This window comes from Lontra canadensis, unplaced genomic scaffold, assembly GCF_010015895.1.
Source record: "Lontra canadensis isolate GAN:19392208 unplaced genomic scaffold, GSC_riverotter_1.0 scaffold13, whole genome shotgun sequence".
NCBI classification, from domain to species: domain Eukaryota; kingdom Metazoa; phylum Chordata; class Mammalia; order Carnivora; family Mustelidae; genus Lontra; species Lontra canadensis.
In genome coordinates this window covers 9,519,693-9,544,676 of record NW_022631007.1, presented here as the reverse complement: position 1 = coordinate 9,544,676, position 24,984 = coordinate 9,519,693, and the positions used below count along the sequence as shown (strand labels likewise).

The following is a 24,984-nucleotide window of genomic DNA, read 5'->3' as shown; positions in this document are numbered from 1 at the left end:
TGGTGGTGATGATGGTGATGATGATGATGGCAGTGATGATGATGATGGTGATGGTGATGAAGATGCCTTACAGAGTTCTTACTACTTGGTTGCACTGCACTAAGAGCTTTGCCCATACTAAGACCTTTAATCATAACCACCAGTCCAGGAAATAGGTAGTGTTATTAGTTCTCTTTCAGAAAGAAAGAATCTGAGGCATGAATGGTGTAAATAACTCTCTCAAATTCAGAGCTGGGGAGAAGTTGAACATCTGGTAGTAGAGCCTGTATAGCCTCCCATTAACCTCATGTAGGCACTTGGGCCTGGTTACTCATGTTAGTATAAATAGTAAAGCCACTAATTAGGGAGCACTCATTTGGAGTTAATCAGTAGATATCATGGGCAGTTACTTCTGTAATGTGAAACTTACACCATCTATAGAATAAATAAAATGTTACAATTAAAAGATAGATTATACCTATCTGTTAATGTGCACATTTAGTATAACCCTGTATGATAAAAGGAATGACATTAGGTGTTTTTCCTAAGCTTGTGCTCAGTTCTCTCCCACTCCTCCCCTGTCTCATAGAGGAGCCACTCTCATGGTCAACCCTGCTTTGTGAGTACTAAGGAAGACAAAGTAGAGGGGGAAGTGATGGAATTAGTATTTCATGAGATTGCAACGTGAAGGAGTAGCTACATGGTGATTCCTTCTGAGTCAAGGGGCAGAGGCAGCACGGGGAAGGAGTTTGTATGATTCCTTTGCACATCTGCATGGATTATAACACAGTCTAATCTGTTGCAATAGAGAGACCTCAAATATATTGGCTTAAACAAGTTGCCATTTCATCTCTCTCTTATGTTAGAGTTTAGAGGTAGTGAGTCCAGGCCCAAGAGGACAATTCTACACCCTCACCACACAGACTCCATCTCTGGATTCAGACTGACTTCCCCCACTGTCATAGGGCAATGGGATGCAGGGGCGGGGGGAATGGACAGGCAGCCCTTGCTCAGTCTTTGTGGTTGTACGTCACAAAAACATCACACGTCTTGTCCCTGAGTAACTGAGGAGAGGCATGTTCTTTAACCGGGTGGCCCATTTCTCAGCACAAACTCCCAATGCTGTTATTCAAAGGATGTGGGGAGAAAATGAACCACTAGGCAACTAGCTGTTACTCCCAACTCAAGTATTCAAGTCTCAACTTTGGAGAAATGATTTAGTCTAATATTTATAGAGAATGGAGTGTGGTAGGACATGAACATCTTCTTGAAAAAAAAAAAGTTAAACAGAAATACAGCACTCTGGGCTAGTCACCCTTTATTGTGGGAATAACTATTTCTTTTGGAAAAGTATAGAACGTCAACCTAAGGAGTCTCCATATAAAATTTTTGTTCGTTTCATGAGCCTATGTTTCGATATTGAATTTTCAGAGCCTCTCTACAGGATGAATAGACAGCAGGTGCCAATGAGATGCTGATAAAGCTGGGAGGCAGTGGGGAAGGGCTGCTGTGTCTGACAGTAAGATTTGCTGAGAATCAGTCATTCTATCTTCAGGTGATAGCAGGTGGATCGTATTTTTTTTTTCCTCTCTTTCCAACAACAGCTTCCCTTATCTTTGCAATTTCTTTTACTTTGGAGCAAATGATATTACTTAGTATATACTTTTCATCATCATTCAGCCAGGGGTAATCCACCCAATGATTCAGATGAGTTGCAATGGCAACATATTTGGTCCATTACTGTTATGCGCCAATGTGTCTCCTAATTCAGAAAGCATTTTGGGCCCTCCCTTACTCAGGAACCCACAGAAAATGAGACAATCCGTATGAGTGAATTTTCCAAATAGCAAGGTTCTTCTTTAAGTATCAAAACTTCAGAGTAAGCAGGCAAGTAAACAATGGCAGAACCCAGTCTTTACATGGAAATCTAAAGAAAGCTTTGTTTAGAATAGACAGATGGTCCTTGAATGAGGTCCTGGGATGGTCAGGGTGGCCGGGTTCTACATGGGTATCATGATAGCTTTTTTGGTCTGTAGTCACTTTTCCCCCTTAACTCCTTCCTGGTCTGCTGGCATTCAGCACACATGCAAAATAGCGAAGGGTATTAGTAAGCCTTGCTTTAGTATCACATGGCCCTGGACTTGGTCTAGGTTCATATTTGCTCCCTGCCCCAATCTCTCTCGTTGCCTCTGGACTGACATTGTCAGAAGACGAGTTAGTTCTCAGGTTATGCTTCTCCACCCGCAAGTATGGAGTCACGAATCCCTGGGTATCCTGACCAGCTTCTTAAGCTTTGTGCTAATCTCCATCCTCCCTTCTTAAAAAAAGTTGGTGTACATACACCATTTCATCCCTGCTTTTGTGGAACCAGGTGTGGGATTGGGGGTGTTTGACTTCCCAGTGATTATGTGAATGCAGAAACCCTGGGTCTCCATTTGGAGCAGGAATCCACAATATTTCAAGCTTTTCATGCCTATCTTCTGCCAGCCATGGGACTTCCTGGACTGTGAACAGTTTTTATAGGTTATAGGTTTATGCCAAGTGACTCGCCAAGTCTTAATAGGAAAAGTCGGCAGTCTGTTTCCAACACCTACTGCTCAAGTATTCATGGCCAGAATTTTGTTTTGCATGTATGCTTTCCTTTAACAGGAAAGAAAATAGTCTTTAGTCAAACCACTGAAGTGAGAAATGCAAATCTCATTTGCTGTTAATCCCAATGAGGTATTAACTACAAAGTACATTTAAAGACTCTTTAGTGTTAATATTAAAGAAGACACTTGGTAAAATAAACAGTTAATGGCCTGGAGCCAGCCATCTTGTATGCTCCGAACAACGCTTGACCACTTCACCCCGGAGATAATGACCAGACCCCCTTTCAGTTGCTCTCAACTTCTCATTGGCACCAGGGGAGGTGAGTTTGGGAAAGTTACTGGTTTGAAAGGGCTGTGATGATGGCAGAACATTTTATTACCTTGTTAATGAGCACAGTGTGGGGTTGTGGGCAGGGCAAAGCATTTGTATGTTCTTGTGTAGAGTTAGGGGAGAAGGAATGGGGAGAGGGGGAAGGAAACCTACTTTTTATTTGTCACCGTAACTAGTTACTTGAGGGTGTTAACAGATCTCTGGATAATCTTTGGAGAAAGTTTTCCTTCATTATGGTTTTAGAATGCATTAGGGAAATCATCTGGTTGTATAGCAAGTAGAGGGGGGCTCTCCAAAGTAAGCAGTATCTTTTCCCTCCCTCCTACCCTTCTCTCCCTCCCTCCTACCCTTCCCTCCCTCCCTCTTCTCTTTCTTTCCCAACATCTGAATATTGAGTTGAACTATGTGGCATCCTTGAAACTTTTTTTTTTTTTTTTTTTTGGTCAGGTACTACATTTCCCCCTCTCAATGCTGAAGTGGTCTTCACGTAGTTCTAGATGTCCTTCATGCTGCAGAAATCTTGTCTTTTCTTATCAACCCCACCATGGAAAAATCATGTAGCTATTTGTTTTAGTTAATTATCCTAGCACAATTCTGTTGTGGTCTGATGTCAATACATAGCTAAGTTTATATCGTGAACGTTGGCCTGTAAATCTTGATTCTGGACCCTGTTCTCTCTCTTTCTGATCCCGAGGTGCCCTTCCCTGTCCCAGTAGTGCAACACCGTCTGTATTCAGATGAGGCCATTTAAGTATTCACATCACCTGATCTGGCCCTTTCTGCCTCTCTGTCCTCATCAAGGTGCTGGCTATTGACACCCTGATGTCCTCATCTGTGTGACACACTGACCTCTTCCTCCAAGTGACACATGACCTTCTCCTCCATATGACATACTGATATCATCCATGTGACACACTGACCTCCTCCTTCATGTGACATATCACCTCCTCATCCATGGGACACATGTCCCCCTCATCCATGTGACTTGGTGACCTCCTCCTCCATGTGACACTTGACCTCCTCCTTCATGTGACATATGACCTCCTCAGCTCTCTTGGCTGGCTCTTTTTCAGCCTTTGGAGCTCACCCTAAAAGCAGCCTCTTACTTAGAGCCAGATATGCATCTGCTGGATGTTGAACGGATGAGTTCAGCTTCCCTCCATCCCCGTGCTGCTGTCCATCCCACCCACCCCACCGTGCGAGTTTACTCACTGAAGCGCACGATCTGTCCACGTAAAGTGACTCAATATTTTTGCCTCATAGTCAGAATCATAGACTTGGACCGTACACAATGATGATTTAAATATATGTTTATTCATGAACATTTTCAAAGAACTCTAGTCTTATATTTGTTGTGGTTGGGATGAAGAATATATTTTCTCATGAGAAGGAGAGGGTGAGAAAACGTGACGTAAGTGGGAGAGCCCCTGAGACTTTGGGTGGAGAGCCTTTGCCTTCCTTCTCCATTTCTGCTTTTTTTGTGTTCCTGTGTGAGGGTCTCCTTTCCTGGGATCTCACGCACTTCTTGTCTTATGCTTTGTTATTCCTCTTCAGTCTTCCTCCCTCCTTCCCTGCTCCTTACTTTCTTTCTGAAATCTCATCTTTCTTTCTAAATCTCAGCTTGCTCTTTCCCTTGCTTATTGTTAATTTAAACCAGGTTTTCGCTTGAGAGCCACCGTGGCCTGCTGTGTAGGAGAAGTTCTGTAGTGTTTTTTTGGAAGGACCATAGAAGATGCTGGTGTTGCCAAAAGCCCATTCTGAGAAAGCTCTAGAAACAGAACCGGAATGTCCTCCTCATTCAGACTTCATCGGTTTTGTCTCCAGTTGATTAGTCGGCCTATGGATCTTAGAATTCCGAATATGAGGACAAGCTTTTCTATCTCGGTCTGTATCATGAATTATGTTAGGTATATTGGTTTCATGTTATTAAGGAAGAGAAAAAATAGTGACCATTTGCTCCACATTTCTTTCAAGTGTGCTAGAAGTGCCCATCAGTTTGAGTGTTGTGTCAAAGAAACACACTGGCTTTTCAACAACTTTCAAATGATCACTTATAAAGCCCCCAAAGAACTTAAAAAATGAGTTCTATTTCATTTCAGATTCTTCCTGCTGCCTCTTTGTAAAGGGTGCAGTTCTTGCTCTTGGCATGTGGGATTTCCTGAGGGCTGCTTTGCTCTAACTCAGCTGCAGTTTGATGAAACTTAAATTGGACAGTATTACTTTTCATTATGAGCAGCTCCAAGCGTTTTCCCTGAGACGGGATCAAAGAGAGGTGCCAACAACTTACTGAAATTACACTCTTACCTGGAAGGAGCCGCCAGACAACATTCTCATCTCATGAGCAGTATACTGCTGAAAATAACATGCATATCCTTTTGACTTACTTTGGGGGATTCAGTGACATAATTAGGAATTACATAGTAGTATGCGACACACCGTTGCAAAGATTGATTTCTTTAATAGTTTACTGAAACATTTGAGGGCCAAAATACTCACAGTCTTACGGAGCAAACAAAGCTAATATAGAAACCTTCATCAGAATTGTCTCCAAGAATTTTGGAGACTTAGGATGAGCCAGAGAGTATAAAGATTGTCTAAATAACACAGAATCACCTAGACTTTCAAAAATAGATGTGTAAAATGTGCTTTCAGAGGCTCAAATGCATACCTCTAATTCCACGTGATATAATATTACTTATGTTCCTTAGATTAGTTTTTCTACCAGGCCAGTGGTTCTTAACTGGAAGCGATGTTTGAATTACTCAGGGAATCCTTTAAAAAACATGCCTGCCAGAGGACCATCCTGGATCATTGATTCTGAAGCACTTGTGTTGCAGCCTGGCAGTATGTACTTGGAAAAAGCCCCTGCGAAATTATGAAGCCTCTGGTTTCAAAACTGGTTAAGGATCACTGCTCTTGACTCAAAGTTTGGTGCGGTGGAAACGAAAACTGCGCCATCTTTGTAACCTGGAGATCTAAGTGAGTGCCTGGTTTGTGGACGTGAGCTCAGTAAATGTTCTTGAGGAAATGGAAGCAAACAATCTAGCAAACCATACCATGTATATTTTTAACTACTCATTCATTTAGATTACTACTGGCTAAGTAAATTTAATAGTTGAATAGAATTTTTAAAATAACCTTCAGAAGGAGGCCTCTTCTACAGAATTATATAGCATTTTTTAAAAAAGATTTTATTTATTTATTTGACAGACAGAGATCACAAGTAGGCAGAGAGGCAGGCAGAGAGAGAGGAAGGGAAGCAGGCTCCCCGCTGAGCAGAGAGCCCGATGCGGGGCTCGATCCCAGGAGCCTGGGATCATGACCTGAGCTGAAGGCAGAGGCTTTAACCTGCTGAGCCACCCAGGTGCCCCTATATAGCAATTTTTAAAAAAAAGATTTTGTTTATTTATTTGACAGAGAAAGAGAGAGCGAGAAAGCGAGTGAGGGAGCAATAGCAAGGGGAGGGGCAGAGGGAGAGGGAGAAGCAGACTCCCCACTTAGCAAAGAGCCTGACATGGGCCCCCATCCCAGGACCCTGGGGTCATGACCTGAACCTCAGGTAGACGCTTAACCGGCTGAGCCACCCAGGTGCTCTTACATAGCATTTTGTGATTTAAATATTTAGTAAGTAGGCACGTGATATAGTTTTTAACAATAATTTAATATGAAACCAGAGAACAAAGCAAAATCACAAAAGACACCTCTATAAGTTCTGATATCTGATTTTTCCTCCATTATTTTATGTGTAAAAATGTCTTTTAGAATAAGACCTCTGGTAGTATCCCACCATTGTACCAGGCTCCATTTTCCTATATTGTTTACTCATAAGTTGATAAAAAAACTATTTTTTAGTAAACTGGAATTTATGCATTTGAGTGATTGCTCTTTTTTTTAAAGTTGACATGTTGGATGGCAGGACATTTTGGAAAGTTTTCCCAGGTCATATATGTACCCGTCTCTTGCCTTCCTACCAACCACTTCTCTAAGACTTTGTCCCTTGCCATTAAGGAAGCTTCAGTAAAGGTGGGTAGATAAGAAAGCATCTGAGACAGAGAAAAACCAGGGACCTGTACACGGGAGCGTGTACTCAGGCACAGGTGGACACGGCAGAGCTTGGAGGAGGGTGGACTGTTGAGGAAAAGCTCAGGAATAAGGTGAGATCGGAGCTATAACGTTGGGAGAGGAAGGGGTATTCCAGGCAACTGTTTACCGAGCTGGGGTGAGCCAGACATGAGCAAAGGCAGCTGGGAGATGGTGTAAGGCGCCCACAGAGTGCAGAGCCATGACAAAGGAAGTACGGACCTCTGTAGAGGGAAGTGCCTTTGCCAGAACCATGCTTTCCTTCTGTCCCAAAGCCAGCGAATGATCAAGTTTTCAGTAGGACATCTTAGGAAGAAAGCCACTAGTTCTCTATGGGTGTGAAATACCACTGTTTGTGAGACCTGTGGAACCTGTCTTTACCGAGGCACCAAGAGACATTTGTCTCCTGGTTACAAACAGAAGTTGAGAGGTGTCTCTCCTCCGCTGTGACTTGCTTTAACATCCATCATAACCTTAAAACTTGTGGGTTGAATTAAATCTTACATTGCTGTTTCAAATCTGTCATCTGCCTGTTAAAAACAACCCTGGCGTTAATGGAGTACTTAACATGTTGCAAATTCCTGATCTCTGGGTGCTCCTCAGGCCAGAGGAGGGTGACCATTTTGTCCCATTATTTGAGACAGTCTCATTTTATGCCTGTGTCCACTTGCAATCATGAAAGCTCTCCCATTTTGATTGGAAAAGAGTCCTACTTTGGAGGATAAATTCTATGGTCACCCTATTTTGCGGTTATTTTCCTTCCCCAGCACAAGAGAAAATTGGGGCTCAGAGAATCATGGATGTCTAGAATCACTGTCACCACCTTGTCTTAAGCACCTTGTATGGGCAAAACAGGAGTCTGTCTCCTGGATAATGGAAATGTTAATGGAGGTTGTTAATTTAGAAATGAAAACTTAGACATAAATAAATGAATATTCTTGTTAGAAAAAAACAGACACTCTCCTAGGGAAAGCATCATATTATTGATGCAAAATACTTGCAGTATTATTTCTTCATTCCAGTTGGAGGCTATGTTTTTTTCTACATTTATTGTTACCTCCTACGTACAAGTAGCTGCACTAGTTGCAAGATCATTTGGGGATAAATATGACACATCAGGGACGGTTTGATCAATCTTCAACTGTGATTGGCCCTGTTTTATTAGATGGTTAAATCACATAACTTAATTGATACCGTGTAGTCAGGCTGATGATGAATGATGCTAGGTATCAATAAGCCCATCATTGAATGTGTTCCTGTCCTACTTATCCACCTGTCAAGACACTGAGAGCCACTCGGGCAGGCTGGCATGGGGGGTGGTCTTGAGAGATATTTAGTGCTTGTCACCATCCAAAGTAGCCAGGATAAGGAAGAGTCGGGAGGTGCGGGCAGGTGGCCTCTGGGAGAAGATGGGCTCAAAACTAGTGAATTCTAAGATGCTAATGGGGGGTTGGAATTAAGAGACAAAATGGCCCCTGGAAGAGATGGGCAGGAGCAGAACAGCAGCATCTAATGCCATGACCGAGGGCCTGGTCTCTCCTTGGGTCTTAGGTATTTCTCATGTTGCTTGATCTTTCTTGAAAGACCAGAGGTCTGAATGACCACTAGTCACACACTTTATTTCTTGGCCTAGCATTACATTTTGTTTTGTTCGTCTGACTTGAATGCTGCGGAAAATAAACTCATCGTCTTGTGGAAAGAATGTTGGTAAAGTTTTACTTTACATTTTCTTTTTCCCTCCACCCTTAGGTTTTGTGAATGATTCTGTTACTAAATCTATTGTGGCTTTGCGCTTAACTCTGGTGGTGAAGGCCAGCACCTGTGTATCAGGGGAGAGCCATGCAAATGGCCTGGAATGTTCTGGAAAAGGAAAATGTACCACGAAGCCATCCGAGGTAAGGGGACACCTGGTAGCTTTTAAAAGTTATATTTACGTAAATATGTGTCTATACCTGTATATTGATACCTATCTATGTCTATCTATCAAGAATGAAAGGGGAGAGAACTAGTGAATTTGCTGAAAAATCCCTATAAATTTCTGGTTTCAGTTATACATTAGTGAGCAGCATATGGATATACAGTCTCTGTGTAACTTTTAAAGTCATTTTAACATGTTGGGGCGGTGCTAGATTTTGCTTTGGGTGAAGTAGAGATGTTTTGAGAAGAACAGTCCTGCTGTCTGGTGGAAGAATCCAGAACAATAGCAGAGGCATTTACTTTCCGGTTGTTACGTCACCCCCTCCTCAGACTTAGCATTTCTCTAGCGGAAGTTCTGTAACAGAGTTACAGAAGCAAGAGAAAAGAATAAGAAGGAACAGAGAAGACGCAGGGTCAGGAAGGCTCATGTTATTTTTGACCTATGCGGACCAGCGTCATCAATGCTATGGTGGGCCAGAGTCCTGTGCCCCTTCTTCTTTATCGCTCAGGTCACACGGGCCTGGGGCAGGGGCAGGAAAGGACAAGTTCCTCCTCTTTGTTCTCTGCTGAGTGACAGGGGTCTGAGAGGCAGACCAGCATGGGACTGTGGTCACTGAGACCCACGTCCCCAGTACAGGGCTCTGTTCAAACAGCTTCCGCAGGTGTACTTGGGTTCTGCCTGGCATCCCAGGAGAGGGAGACTCACCCCTTAGGAGGGAGCCTGTTCCATTAGGGCACATCTGTTCCTCTTGCCACTTGCCTCCATGAACCTCTCCCTGTTCCACACATTTGTCCACTGGAGTTCATGCAAAGTGAGGTGGGTCCCCCAAGTCCCAAAAGAGCGTGGTTTGTTTTAGACCGATATTTAAAAAAATATTTTTTTTAATTTGAGAGAGAGAGAGTGAACAGGAGCCAGAGGAGACACAGGGGGAGAGGCAGAGGGAGAGGGACAAGCAGACTCCCTGCTAAGCAGGGAGCCTGACATGGGGCTCGATCCCAGGACCCCGAGATCATGACCTGAGCCAAAGGCATATTCTCAACTGACTGAACCACCCAGGCGCCCCAGTTTCAGATCAATTTTACGGGTGGTGCAGGTGAACTTTCTTTGGAGAAACTTCCTTAGGGTAATGTCGACACATTTGGTAATAGTGGTATGAACTTGGTGCACTGAGAGGAGGGAGGTGATGGACAGAGAGGTGTTGGGAGACACTTTCAGGCATTGCTCAGGTCATTTTGGAAGACCCATGATCTTGATGTGTCAGGTGTACTATTTGCGGAGGCGTAAATATACCATTTTCCGGTGAGATATTCTCTGCAGGAGGCAGAATGCCCTAAGAGAGTTAGAGAACAATAATTTCTGCTAAATCTTTGAAAAGGAACACAAATGTAAACCAAAGCCAGAATGAAACCCCCCGGGCAGGGGATGGTGCCTGGCATGGAGCCAGGAGACAGAGCCGGGGATTTCTTGTGTAAAGCCAAGCCTGCCCCCTGAATCCTGTTTTCTTCCATCTTGCCCAGCAACTTGGGCCGTTTTCTCTCTTTCCTGAGGAGAAGCTTCATTTATCAGTTCATGGGTGGAAAAAAAGAAGTAAAGGATCTTGAGTGTTCTGCTGTGACAGTAGAGGCAGAGGAGGGTATAGAAGCTGAGAGAAGATGAGGAAGCAGTGGGGGAGCTCATCTGATAAGGATGTTCCAGACGAGAGGAAGCAGGCAAACCTGAGGAATGCTAACGGCCCCAGCTGGAAGAGCATCAAACCTTCCAAGTGTGAAGAGGAGACACGTCGGTGTTCCCCAGATTCATCCTTATTATTCCGAGTGAACAGTTCTTGGGCCTCACTAGCCGTGAGAAAGACAAGAGTGGTGGACGAGAAATGGCTGAGATGAGGAAGGGAGGGTTGTTCTCGGAATTTGGGACTGACACAGTGGTTGTTCCCTTGTGAGCTTTCTCTTATGGTGGATGAATCATCTGCGGAGACTTCTTACCCATACGGAAGTCACCATGATTTGTTTTGTTTTTGTTTTTGGAGACAGAGAGAGAGGGGGAGACAATGCATGCATGTATGGTGGGCAGTGGCAGAGGGAGAGGAAGAGAGAAAATCTTAAGCAGGCTCTAGGCTCAGCGCAAAGCCCGATGTGGTGCTCGATCTCACAACACTGAGATCATGACCTGAGCCGAAACCGAGAGTCGGACACTCAACCGACAGAGCGACCTAGGCGCCCCACCATGTTTTCTTAGAACATGCATGTTGCTGGCTTACCCTCTTCCTCTGCATGGGTGTCTTCTGCATGGCCCCTCTCCCCAAGAGGCTCTGCCTGCTGGTGTAGAATTAACTCATTGAAAAGGCAGCTGAAGCATTTAGCGCCTGGCAGGTAGCTTCGCAGATCTTGCCAAAGTGCTTTGTTTTTTGTGCAGAAAGGACTCAAGAGCCTTCCTGAAGAATCCCTGCTAATTTTAGCAGGTCACTTAAAGGAGGTACAGCTTCATTATGGGTGCTGGCTCTTTTGAAGAGCTCTGAGTACCCCGCCTCCCTCCTCTGCCCCCCATCCCACAACAGGTGTGAAACCTCTGTTGTTGTTGCTTCTCTCAAAGCCTGCATTTACCTTCAGTGAATTGAAGGAAATTGTGGCCAGTCGTCTTACCCAAGCCACAATAATTACCCCCAGTGATGCTAAGCGAATGGCTAGGCTGCAATTAACATGTCCCTGTACAGACCCGCCACATTGTTATCTTGGAGAGAACCATCTGGAAGCCAGTCCTCCCATTCACAAAAACATGGCAGGAGTTGTACTACCTGTGGCAGGATTAGGAATGGAAATTGGGCTTATATTTTTCGAGTGTAAGTGATGTCCCAGGGCTTTTTGTGATGGTTGTCAGTGGCTGTCGCGGTGACTTGTAAACAGTTTGGTGGCCATAAACGACTGTCGCTCTCAGGTTTCCTTCTTTGTACTGTTTCCTCAACTTAGAAGTTACATAGTGCAGTCTTTCAGCCAAGGCAAGAAGCCACTCCGTAGTTCAAAACAAAAAGAGCTCTACTTGGTGGTTTAATGCGATTGTTTCTAATTACTTTTATATCTTTTTATTAGATCATCCTTCAAAATAAGAGCAATTCTGTGATTCCCATACTACTCTCATTGGGTCATGGAGGTATTTCCTTGCAGATGGACTTTGGCTAGAGGAGATTTTACAATTCCAAGCTGACGGGTGGTTTGCCATAAAGCTCTACCTTCATGTTCTTAGAGAGCACTCTGTCCTCAGAAAGTCTCTCTCTCTCTCTCTCTCTCTCTTTCTCTCTCTCTCTTTTTTTTTTAAGAGTTCTTTATTTATTTTAGAGAAAGAGAGAGAGAGAGAGAGAGCACACATGCAAGCAGGGGGAGAGGAAGAGGAGGTGGAGAAAGAGACAGAGAGTGAAGCAGATTCCCCATTGAGCATGGAGTCTGTTGTGGGCTCCATCCATGACCCTGAGATCTTGACCTGAGCTGAAATCAAGAGTGGGTTGCTAAACTGACTGAGCCATCCAGGCACCCCTGGGAAAGTCTTTTTGTATGTTTACTGTAACATGGGAAGGAGCTCTGTTTTTTGAAAACTGCTTTTGTTAATGAGGGTTGATTCTGATCTTTTCTTCTCCTTACCCCTCCAAAAAATTTTTAAAAAATTAAATAAATAAAATAAAAAATAAAAAGTTGACTGTAGTTACTACTCCTCTTTGAATTTTGTCACCAAATTTGGCTGCTGTCTATTTGATGATTCCCTAATTATCCTAATGGTAAGTGTCAGGGCGCTTTGCTGGTGTGGGCCTTAAGCCTTCTTAAGATCCACTTAGGATTCACGGACCCTGTCTTTCAAGAACAAGAGTTGTGTATTAGGATTCTCCAGAGAAACAGAACCAAAGTACGACCTATCCTATCCTATATATTTATGAATTAAGGAGATTTAGTTTAAGGGATTGACTTATTATAACTCCATCATTATGGAGTCTTGGTGTCACCAAAATCTGAGTGGGAAGCCAGTGAGCAGGAGACTCAGGAAAGAGCTTCAGCTCTCGTGCAAAAGGGTCTGCTGGTGAACCAGGAAGAGCTGATGTTGGGGAATGAAGTCTGCAGGCCATCTGCTGCAGAGTTCTCTCTTGCTCAGGGGAGATCAGCCTCTCATGCTATTTAGGCCCTCAACTGTTTGGGCGAGGCCCACCCTCGCTACAGGAGTAAGGTGCTTTCCTCAAAGTCCACGGATTTAAATGTAAATCTCATCCAAAAACACCCTCACAGAAGCATCCAGAATATTGTTTGACCAACTAGCTAGGCACCATGACTCAGCCAAGTTGACACATTAAATTTATCATCATGAGATTCTATTTTTTCTCAGATTCACCGTTGCCTCCTTTCTGCTGATTTGTGTTCCTTGCCCACAAAGTTAAAGGAATAGTTTTAAAATTTTAGTTTGCCTAAGATTTGCTTGAGGCCCTGACAAAAAGGGTCATATTCCAAGACTCTCACTCGGATTATGACACCCTTCATTGGCAGCCAGGTGATTTGGCGGAAGTAGATTGTGGACTATCATTCTGTAAGTGGAGTCTCAGGACCAGAGCTTACCATCTCCCTACTTTTGCTGCTTCTCTAAAGCAATATACAACATCTTTTTATTCAAGGATTTCATTGTTCATAATTTTAAGGTCATGTGGAATTAATAAAGAGAAATGCTGATAGGTTTTATAATGTTTCCATACTTACCTCCGTGCTCTCCTGTGTGTTAGCCCAGGTCTGTATTGATAAGAATCAGGCCTCCATCCTTAGAAGGTTCCTCAGGATTCTCTCTAGCTCTTGCCTTCGGAATCTATCATCCTGAGGCTGTTTGAATTGGATACAGGTGCTACCTACTCAGACTTTGTTTTGAGAGAGAGGTAAGCTGGCTTTGTGTCTGAGAGCCATTCCCAAGCCCCTTTGGAGCCTGTGTCTTAATCTTAATTCTGTCTCTATATGTGGGCCTGTCCACGGGAGAAGTAGGAACATGTCAGGTTCCTGAAAGTTCCCAACCTTCTGTTACCTCCCTCCCTACTCCTGGGAGTTGAAGGCTCAAGCTCTAGTAAGTCCTAGTATTTTCACAGCTGAGTTCTTCTGGTTAGGGTTGGTTTATTGGGAATAAGTCACTGACCTTAACTGGTCGCTTTGTCCTTGGTTTGATAACACCCTCTGTCCTTGTTCTAGAGCCCCTGTGGCCTGGGTAGGGGATACTACCCTTCCAGGAGTCAGTCTGCCTTATATCAACACCCTCCTTATTTTTTTCCTATTTCCAAAGATGTGCCTCTTTATTAGGGCTCCCAGCAAGTTCCCATTTCTGAAGTTTGCTTGTTTCCAATCTCATTCGCAGGGCAAAGTGATGAGTCTGCCCTGATCTGCGTGCGTGAACATCCTTTCCAGCTTGAACCATGGCTCCCCTCACTAGCCAAGTGTCCACCTGCTTCCTCCCTCAACTCCCTGTGGTTTTGCTCATGCTGTTCCCACCATCTGGAATGCTTAGCTGCTACACCACCCTACTCCAGCCCTGTGCCTCCTGCCCTCCCACCTTCCTAACTTTATTCCAGGTTCAGCCCCAAACCTTCTTCCTTCGGAAAGCTGTCCATACTTCCTGCTACAAGCTCCCTCTCTCAAGCCTGGCAACATTTTAGTTTTCTAATGAGACACCTGACCTTTGATTTCTGCTTATATTTCTTTATGTGTGTTACTATTTGCGTGCACTGGCCTGCAGAGTTATTACCCATCTGTGCCTGGTCCCACGCCAGGCACTGGCAAGGACACACTTGGTCAGCTAAGATGTGGGGTGCTGGATGAATCGTGGATTCAAGCGTGGGATAATGTGTGCCATGGGAGGGATCTGCAGGTGCCTTTTGGAGGCTCAGAGAAATACCTTACTCAGAGATGGGATCATAGAGAGCTTCCCAGTGGAGTCTCAGATGGTGAGCTCCGTGCTTTTAGAGCCTGTTTGTTCCATCTGTATCATTGTAACAGCTCAGCAGGGGACTTTCAGCATGGTTGGGGGGGGGTGCTCCAAAACTGCCTATGAGCCGAATGAACAAAATAAATAATTAAGAACAAGAATAGGGCGGAAAATCAAATCTCTGAGTTTCGAGTTAGATATTATAATTTGAATTATATGTTTGGTTATGGGAGCATGGGAAGGACATGGTGAATTTGGTTTCATAAACTAATGAGTTGGAAACTAGTCTCTGATCTAAAGCCTTCCCACAGATGGTGTGACCCAGAACGTTGTAGTAACCCCTCGGGAACATTTCAAGCAATGTTGCCAAGCCTTTTCTTCTCATTTCAAAAAGAAATCGGTTAGAATAATTTGAACCAGTGGCCTCTTTGATGCCATCCTCCTGTGGGTTGGAAACTGTCAGCAAACTCCTCTTTGGGTTAGGAAGAGCACTGTGCCAGGGGGCAGAAGAAGATGTCATATTCTTTGGCTCATCACATCTATGAGAGCTCATTTTTCCACCACCATCAGTGTAAGTGTAAAGACTCTAATGAGGCTTTGCAAAAAGCCTGTGACCTGGCAGGTTTTTGAGAAAGAAATGGGGAGGGACATTGGGTAGACAAGGAAGCCCATCAAAGAATCAGAGGAAGGGCATTTGCTGTATCCTTCTCGGCATCAAAACAGCAGCTGGCAAGCAAGCCGTGGAGCTGCTTGCTGCTAGTTCTGTTCAGTGCGTGGCGGGGTCAGGTCCCCACAGGCTGCCAGCACTGTGGGGCGCTCCCCCCTAAGTAGGGAACAAACCACAGCAGGGGAGGGTCAGAGCAAAACAGTGGATGGAACCTACTTGACGAAGCAGTGGTTAGTGGTGTTACAGAGAAAAGAGACACTTTGTTCTAAGAAATTGTTCTAAGGGAGGGAGGGCTTTTTCTTGACTGAATAAATAGCTTCAGAACAGTGCTCATTAAACTTTTTTGAGCTGGAGAATAGATGCTTAGGACTTAATGCCAAATGAACGGGCCTGAGATACATTTATTTGCTAATAAGGGATGGGCGATCTGTCCTGCAGATTTTCCTTGCAGAAACTGCCTTGTGGATCTCTGAGATGAAAGTACTTTTATGGATAATAAAAATAGAATCATAATTATTAGAAACATATCAAGCACAGAGATCATAATGTGAGTGCATCCCAGTTGTGTTTTCAGTGATCAAGGAGAAGCCTGTCTAGAATTTCACTGACTCGTGTCTGAATTATAATTCTTGGCACTAATGTAATTAAAAGGCCATTGCTGGGGCAGCTGGGTGGCTCAGTCAGTTAAGCATCTGACTTCAGCTCAGGTCATAATTTCAGGGCTGTGGAATCCAGGCCTGAGTAGGGTTGCCTGCTCCCTGCTCAGCTGGGGAGTCTGCGTCTCCCTCTCTCTGCTCTTCCCATGCTTGTGCTCTCCCTTTCTCAAATGAATGAATAAAATCTTAAAAAAAAAATTAAAAAGCCATTGCTGCCTCTCATGTTGTAAAACAGGATGATCATATCATTGCCTATACAAAAACAGGACAGCATATTTGAGTTTATTTTAAATTATTTAGAGAAATAATTGTAAATTTATGTCCCAAAGGAGAGATGTCTCACCATGCTTCTGTTTGGTGTCAGCATTTTCCAGAAGGTTGAAATGTATCTCCTTCCGCTAGTGGACAGTTACAGAAGCCTTGTTGTTGGCATCCCAAATATATCGGGGTGAGGATTATATTCCTCGTGACATTTCCAGGGTCAAAGAATTGAAAGTAGAGGTGATTTTTTTTTTTTAAGATTTTATTTATTTATTTAAGAGAGAGCGAAAACACAAGAGCAGGAGAGGAGGAGCAGAGGGAGAGGAAGGGGCAGACTCCCCACTGAGCAAGGATCCCGGGATCATGACCTGAGCGGAAGGCAGATGCTTAACGGACTGAGCCTCCCAGGCATCCCTGAAAGGTAATTTTATTATTTTTTTTAAAGATTTTATTTATTCATTTGATAGACAAAGATCACAAGTAGGCAGAGAGGCAGGAAGAGAGAGAGAGGAAGGGAAGCAGGCTCCCCGCTGAGCAGGGAGCCCGATGTGGGGACTCGATTCCAGGACCCTGAGATCACGACCTGAGCTGAAGGCAGAGGCTTAACCCACTGAGCCACCCAGGTGCCCCCAATCCCTGAAAGGTAATTTGAAAGGACTCCCCACCTATTTTGTTTTAAACACCAGGAAACAGAGGTCTAAGAGAGCTTTAAGCTATTTGTCCACAGCCCAAGAACTAGATTGTGGTAGAGGCAAGACAAGAATGGAGGGAGATTTCTGCCCATCTGTTGGGGGGGCTCCTTCCTTGGGGCAGCACTGCTTCTAGTAGAACATTCATGGTGACAGTGAGCCTTACTGCTTGTGTAGTGTCTTTGCGTAAGGGTTCACTGTTCACTGTAAGGAAAACCAGGCACTGTCAGGTCAAAAACTTTTTAAATGATTTGACCTTGTGACTTTTGGGGGCAGCCCTTCTTCAGGCTTAACATACTCATGAATTCTGGGAGGATCTTGTTAAAATGTGGATCTGGACCCTGTGGGTCTGGGGGTGGCCCTGAGATGAGACACTGGTGATACTGTGCCATGCCGTGGAGGCCAGACCCCAACAGCAGTCAGAGAGACCTAGAAGATTCGACAATTTCCACTTGGAGTTTGGGGCATACATTACATGGGCCGGGGGGGCGGGGGGGACTAAGCTCTCTGGGACTCTCTTCTTGTAGAGAAGACTTTGAGAAAATCCTTGCCAAGGAAGGCAAGGAAAGAGAAAATCCCTTTTATGGTGACTAACATAACAATAATAAAAAAAAAAAAATCCCTATAGGTGTGCCCTGTGACCCCTTACACATAGCCTGGTCACTGTTCTTTGCTTTATTTTATTTTATTTTTTGTAAAGATTTTATTTATTCATTTGTCAGAGAGAGAGAAAGAGCACAAGCAGGGGGAGTGGCAGGCAGAGGGAGAAGCAGGCTCCCCACTGAGCAGGGAGCCCGATGCAGGACTCAATCCCAGGACTCCGGGAGCATGACCTGAGCCCAAGGCAGATACCTATCAACAGAGCCACCCAGGCGTCCCTGTTCTTTGTTTTAGGTTACTCCCCCTTTTTTCTTTTCTTTTTTTTCTGTAACTACATTTTTCAAAGCAGAAAGAATTTAGTGGGAAGAGAAGCACTGTTTTCATTTTAACAAATCTCTTTAATATCTGGCTTAAAGGAAGATGGCTGGATTTTTATACTTGCTTTTACATGCAATCTGTTGCAATGTGTTGTTTTGGTTGAAGTGTATGAAGAAAATTTAGCCTCAACAGATACTTAGTTGGAAAACAGAGGAGTGTTTTAATAGCCATTTCAGATAATTTTGGATATTTTTCTTGTAAATACTTTTGAATTTGATAAATGGCAAATTTTTAAAGGTTAATTGAATGCAAGAATCTGACACCCTATCCATGAACTCTTGTTCTGTTAGATTTCCCTTGATATGACTTATATTTTGGATCTTCTACCCATGAATGGTTTTTATAACTTCCCACATTGGCCATTTGGAAAATACTGGAGTAATACAGAGCTCCCCAGAGCTGACACATTTCATCATACGTTAACAAAAAAATCACATTGGTGGTTAATTTCACCACTAGTCTCACCAGGAAAGTCTTGAAGTCTTGTGAATAGGTCAAGTTTATAATGGAAGATAGAAGTTTTCCAAAATTTGAATTTTTCCTGAGAAGTTCAAATTTTATCCCTGATAACAAAAATTATTGGTTGTTTTACTTGACATGATAGGGTGACTTCATTCATTTGAGAGAAAATACCTGCTGAATAGCCAAGTCTGAACAACTCTAGTTTGTCAGTCATTGTTTTAAGGAAAAAAGGTGTTCTGTGAAAAGTGAGCTAGTGCACGACTCAAACAACTGTGCCCTGTGTTTCCTTGAGGTCAGCCCCTGAACTTGGGGGTGCATTGGAAGTGCTTTATGCATAACTCTGCTTTGTTACAGAGAACGTCAAAAAGATGTGTGCTCAAGGGTTTTGAGATTTCATAAAATTTTAATTTTTCACATCTTCATCAAGGACATTCTAAGTGAAACCACCATTCCCCCCACCCCCTGCAAATGCTTGATGACAGTGAAGAGGCTTTGACTGTTGCCTCGAAGTCTCTGCTTTGATTTGTGTGAAGGCAAGAAAAGTTTTTCTCACCTTTGTCTTGCATCTCTAGTACCAATTCCAACAGAGTGAAAAAGACACATCACATTTTAATATTATTATAAGATAGTTTTGGCCTTGTGGACGCCATGAAAGGGTCTCAGACCCCTCCTCCCAGAGCACTGGGAAGCCCCGTCCTGGTCCAGACTTGGCCTTGGGCCTTTCTCTCTGGACTCTCTTTACTTTCTGCACCTTAACCTATTTTTATGACCCCCTCCAGGTTAGTTTTGAAAGGTCAGCTTTTCTGTTCCTGACCTTGAAAACCACTTTGCAACTTTTGTCTTTTCTTTGGGGTGATTCTCTGAATAGCTTCTTTGTAACAGCTCTGGGTCACTATGCCAAAGGCCAATTTGACGAGTCCTACCTTTTGTCTGCCTCTTGACCCTCAGTGACCCCCAGGTTCTCAGATCATTTCTACCCACACTCATGCCCACCTTCAGATCAACCGCCCACTGCCCGCAGGGGTCTCCAAGGCAGAGACTCCCTTTCCTTGCCTCTTTGTCCATTCTTCCTTCCTTGCCAGGCTCTGCAAAGAGCCAGATTAAAAACAAAACGGAGCATTTCCTAAAATCCTGTTAAAAAGATAAAATGAAAGCAGGCCAGTGACAATCATAGAAATCTGAAGTGCTTAAAACCAACCTTTCTGTGAAACATCATTGCAAGCTCTTTAGGTAGTAAACAGTTACAAGAAAATGGAGCAGATGGCTTTTCAGAAAATCAGCCAGCTTTCCTGGGAAAAGAGGCAAGATTTCACTCCAGGATCTTGCTGTAGGGAGGATAGTGGTGGCGTGTGTGTGTGCAGGGTAGGGCAGGGGGCGGGGGCTATTACAGGCAGCAAGGAAGAGCTTGGGTAAGCAGTATGCCATGCCTTTTTGGCAAACTTGGTGTGGAAGGGAGGGAGAGAGCGGGTCGGTGCTCCAAGTGGGGAAACAAATCAAAGGGAGGAGTTTTTGAAAACTTCTAGAGCTTAGGATGTATCATGCTGATGAGTTAACAAGGCCAGCGCTAGGAAGCTGGCAGATGAGGCAGGGCGGTAGGTGGGGTGTAATTAATGTACGAAGATCCTGGAGGAGTCAGAATCAGAAGAGATCCAAGAGGGCTTCAGAGCAGGGGAGGAAAGCTTCCTTCTCTGAGGCAAGTGATGTCGGGCACAGGGGGTGATGGGACTTTTAAAACAATTTTTAAAAAAATTGAGATGAAATTCATAAGATACAGAAATAACCATTGCAAGGTCAACAATTCAGGGGTGTTTAGTCCACTTATAGTCATGTGGAATTGGCACCTGCAAAAGGTGGAATGATGTGGTCACCGATGTCCAGGGGCTTTAAGATGGAGCCAGGAGGCCATTAAGGAGGTGGGCCATGTGCACCTTCTCACCAGTGGAAGCAGGAGCTTTGGAGCTGGGCCACACCGTGAAATTTCCAGGGACTCAGAAGGAACACCTGCACCCTCCCACAGTAAGAGATTTTGCTCAGTGATGGCCTTAGAGACCACTTACATTCTGTTTAGATGAGTTTTCTGCCAACATCAATCAAAATTTTTTGTAAACAACACAAATGGGCATTCCCTTTTGTCTTTAAAAACCCTTGACTTTTGGGGCGCCTGGGTGGCTCAGTGGGTTAAAGCCTCTGCCTTCGGCTCAGGTCATGATCTCAGGGTCCTGGGATCGAGCCTCGCATCTGGCTCTCTGCTCAGCAGGGGGCCTGCTTCCTCCTCTCTCTCTGCCTGCCTCTTTGCCTGCTTGTGATTCCTCTGTCTCTGTCAAATAAATAAATAAATAAAATCTTTAAAAACAACAACAACAACAACAACAACAACAAAAAACCCTTGACTTTTATTCCCAGGGTTTTGGGGAGAGGGCTGTACAGTTTGGATTGCTACCAAAAACCTGTACTCCCCAAATTGCAATTCTGAGACCCCCCCCCGCCGCCGCAATACATGCTTTTGTTCTATTTTAGCTCTGCCTCTTTTCTCAGTTGGCACACCTTTATCTAGTTTCAGGACATTTCATTCCTCCTGAAGGAGATGTGTCCTGGTACGGCCGTCACTCCCTGCTCCTGCCCCCAGCCCCTGGTGACAACCGGTCTGCATTCTATCTCTAGAGATTTACCTTCTCTTGATATTTCATACAAATGCAGTCCTACAGTCTGTGACCTTTTTGGGTGGGCTTCTCTCTCTCCACACGGCATCTTCCAGTTCAGCTGTGTCGTTCCCAGGGTCCGTAATTCCTTCCTTTCCCAGTTGAATAATATTCCATCGTATGGTCATGCCCCTTACTGTTGAGAGACATTCAGTTTGTTTTCCGTTTTTGGCTGTTGTGCTAGTGCAGCCAAGAACACGCATGCACGAGTATTTGAGTCTCTGTTTTCAGTTCTTCTGAGTGTATACCTAAGGAATGGAGTCTCTGGGTCATATGGGAATTCTGTCCAGGGCAGAATCGGGTCTGGGATACCTGGTCAATCTGAGGGTAGTCTTTGCCAGCCTGGTCTATTTCTAGGGAATGTAGAGTAAAGAGGTTTAGAAGAGATGGTCCCCTGATACTGCCTTGACTGGCAGTTGGCCAGGAAGCTACCACCTCCATGACCAAGGGACAGGACAGGTGTCACCCCAACACCTGTCAGACCGTATTGAGCCATCATGTGGGTCTCTTCCTGCAGACCACCTTTTCCTTGTCTAAGAGTAACCCCAAGAAAACTGGCCCAAACTTGCATGTCTGTTACTCATCAGCAACAGTGAACTCATTCTATACTCAACTTTCACATAACGGACATTGGAGGTGAAGATCAGCATTTGACTGAGCCACCAGCATTACTCTTTCCCAAGTTTACAGTGGAGGAGAATTTCTAGTTTAATAACTCTGAAGTTAGGGTATTTCCAAGTCAATAAGGAGCTGGCTTCAGAGGGGGAGGAGAGCTGGCTTCAGAGGGGGAGGAGAAATTTCTCCCTGGAATTGGGTAGGTGCTCAGTAACGGATATATGGAAGCAGGTTACCACAGGCCCCCAGGGGCTTCGCAGTGAAGGCAAGGATTCCAACTCTATATGACTGTACTTGGTTTCCACGTGATTCTGGGCAGAAAGTTCAAGCCATGTCTTAAACTTAGACAGAGGTGACTATGATATATGCAGGGAGATCTCATTTAGGGCTTAAGTGTGGACGGAAGGGCACAGAGCATGCTGGTGTGACAGGCTTCCAGGAGCGCGCAGAGGCCCTGGGAAATGTAGAATGTTCCAGATTTTTCCAGAATAGAAAGGTCATTAATTATGTAGGACACCAGAACTGCCGTTTATACATCTTGTTTTTGCAGTCACGACATTTTGGCAGGAAACATTGGGAAAAAGAAGCACATGAACACAGCAAATGCTGGTAGCAGCTGACAGAGTATCGTTTATATATTCCATATATAATGACCCATGAGTGTTGAGCTCTATAGCTATAGAAAAACATAAAAAGTTTTGCTTTTTCTCTCTTCATTATAATTCAATAACTGCTTTCTTTCCTAACTCCACTAGAATGATTTTGGGTTTTCTTTCCTACTAGCTTTTTTTTTAAATTTTAAATTTCTTTTACATGTTTTCATCACATTTTGCCTATGTCCTTTTTATTTGTCATTATCTGGTTTTGGATTAATTTGGTTTAATTTTGGTTTAATTTGGTTTAATATAAGAGTTGGTGAGAAAAGCATCATAGGTAATCACCCTCAAATGGTGTCAGTGACAGAGAATTGAACAAAGTCATATAAATCGAGCAAATTACTACAAGGGACATCAAAGTTAGTGGAAACTGTAATATGGAAAGAATGAGCTCTGTGTCACGAAAACACCAGTCGAAGTGATGAGGCAGCCACCTGCGAAGGAAGTTTGTAGGGGTCGGGAACGGAAAGAGAGCCTTCGGCAAGGTGAGTGGCAAAGGTAGTGGTTGACTTGAACTTGAATTAAGTGACGGGCAATGCTGTCCCACCAGCCAAGGCCACAGACTGTGGGAACTCATCCTGGAATCCAATCATTGCTCTCCAAGCTTGAGTTATTTTCATTGATTTTTCAACCCAAGCTTGCTGCTCTATTTTGGAGGATTTCTTTACACGTGCAAGATTTGGGGGATTAAAAAAAAGTACTATGTTGTGATATGTAAAATCAGAAAGAGCTGCCAGATTTGAAGGAGTTTTGCCCACAGGGCTCTTTCAGGTTGCTAAAATAAATACAAGTGGAAGAAGTATGGGCTTCCGTATTTAGATGAGTATAATATTATACTTCCATTTTTTACCAAAAGAAAAATTCATTTTAGCATTTAATCAAATATACCCCATTAAAGACTGCTTGGTTGAAATTCACAGGATGGAGCCATCAGTTGCTTTGCTGTATCCTATTAGAAAGGATCTTCCGCTGACCCCGGCCCTGTGATGTGGGCATTTTCTTCACCCAAATTACTGGATGCAGATATAAAGACTCTCAGGAATTAACTTAAATGATTTCAGTAAGGGCTGAAATTTCAACATTTTATAGGACTTCCAAAGGCACTAACATTTAGCTTCATTTTGATCAGTAGGGATCATATGATGGCATCATTTTTGTCATCTAGCTGGAGACAGAGTTCAAGGCGACAGCAGATACACATGTGTTTGAGGAGAACTGTCCCTGAACTTGGCCCAGATAAGGTCAGTGTGGACTTCCACATTGGTACAGACCATGCTGATGAATGAAGTATGAGGCTTTATGGCCCTGTGGCAGCCAGTGGACATGTCAGCAGATCAGAGGTCAAGGTCTGACTCTGGCACTTACTGATACTGAGTCGCTTAATTCCCCAGAGCTTTATAATCACAGTGATGTACAACCAGCATCTGTGAAAGCCTGGGGTTTTTACAGGGAGCTGAGAGGCCGTTAAGGAGATGGGCCTTATCCCAACAATGGGCATGGTGACAGTGTCCACGTCACAGAGTTGAGGCACCTGCAAGACCAGGGCTTAGCTGGGACACATCCCAGTGGACTCTGACATGAGATCATTTATGTGGAAGTGTTCTGTAAAGTCCTTTACAGATGAAAGATGGCACCCAACCCCAAAAATGGTGCTTGTTACCTTCATCACCAGCCTTCTTCCTGTGACCCTTGTTGCGCTCAGTGCTCCAATCCACTCATCCTTAGAAGTTTCTGCCTCCACTCATCCTCTTTTGAACTACCCAGGAACACTTCTGGCCTGCACAACTGACTTTGACTGACTGTAGTGGAAATTGTTTGGGACCAGACTCATGTTTAATTTCCTTCTCAGAGTCCCAATTTTAAAGGATAATTGTTAGGAGAAAGTTGAAGCTAGAATTTCTGAATCCAAGTTACTAGCATGTGCTCTGTACACTAGCATTTTGGGGCAGGATTTGTTTTGTTTTTAAGACCTGTGCTATGACAAGAGTGCTGTTGGCCACAAATAAGTGGACGATGGGCTGTTTGCCTTATTTCTTAACCGTCATTTTGAAGTGCGGCTTAGTTACGTGAATTTTTAATTTTGCAGTTAAAAAGATAACACTGTTGATTGACAAATATCACTTTTAGCCCAAAATACTCATGAATATGTAATTGTTCCCCAAAGAGAACCTTGTTTAAAGAATCTTCTAAAAAATACAAAAAACCATGGTTATCCGCCAGCAGTAGTGAAAGAGATAAATTTATTTTGAAATTTTTATTATGAAGGGCTTTACTTCTGAACAGAAGATTCTTGATTTTTTTTTTCTAAAATGCTTTAAAAAAAATAAAAGTAACTTGACATTGGTTCAGTGTAGTTGCCCCTGAGTGGGCTAGGGGCAAGGAGGGGCGGGTTGCTGCGCTGGTGTAAGATTCAAGGATGTCTAGGGAGGTCCTTTCATCCCCAATTTTCTTGACACACCAGGCTGGAGGGATGC

The 24,984-nt window shown here is 43.8% G+C and overlaps 1 protein-coding gene across 1 annotated transcript in view; it reads left to right on the top strand.

Annotated features, from left to right (window-relative positions):
* DNER (delta/notch like EGF repeat containing) overlaps positions 1-24,984 on the top strand; it is a 308,774-nt gene that overhangs the window by 159,569 nt on the left and 124,221 nt on the right. Inside the window, exon 5 of the mRNA XM_032857415.1 lies at positions 8,731-8,876. Coding sequence (XP_032713306.1) covers positions 8,731-8,876 — 146 coding nt within the window. The remainder of the gene's footprint in view (positions 1-8,730; positions 8,877-24,984) is intronic.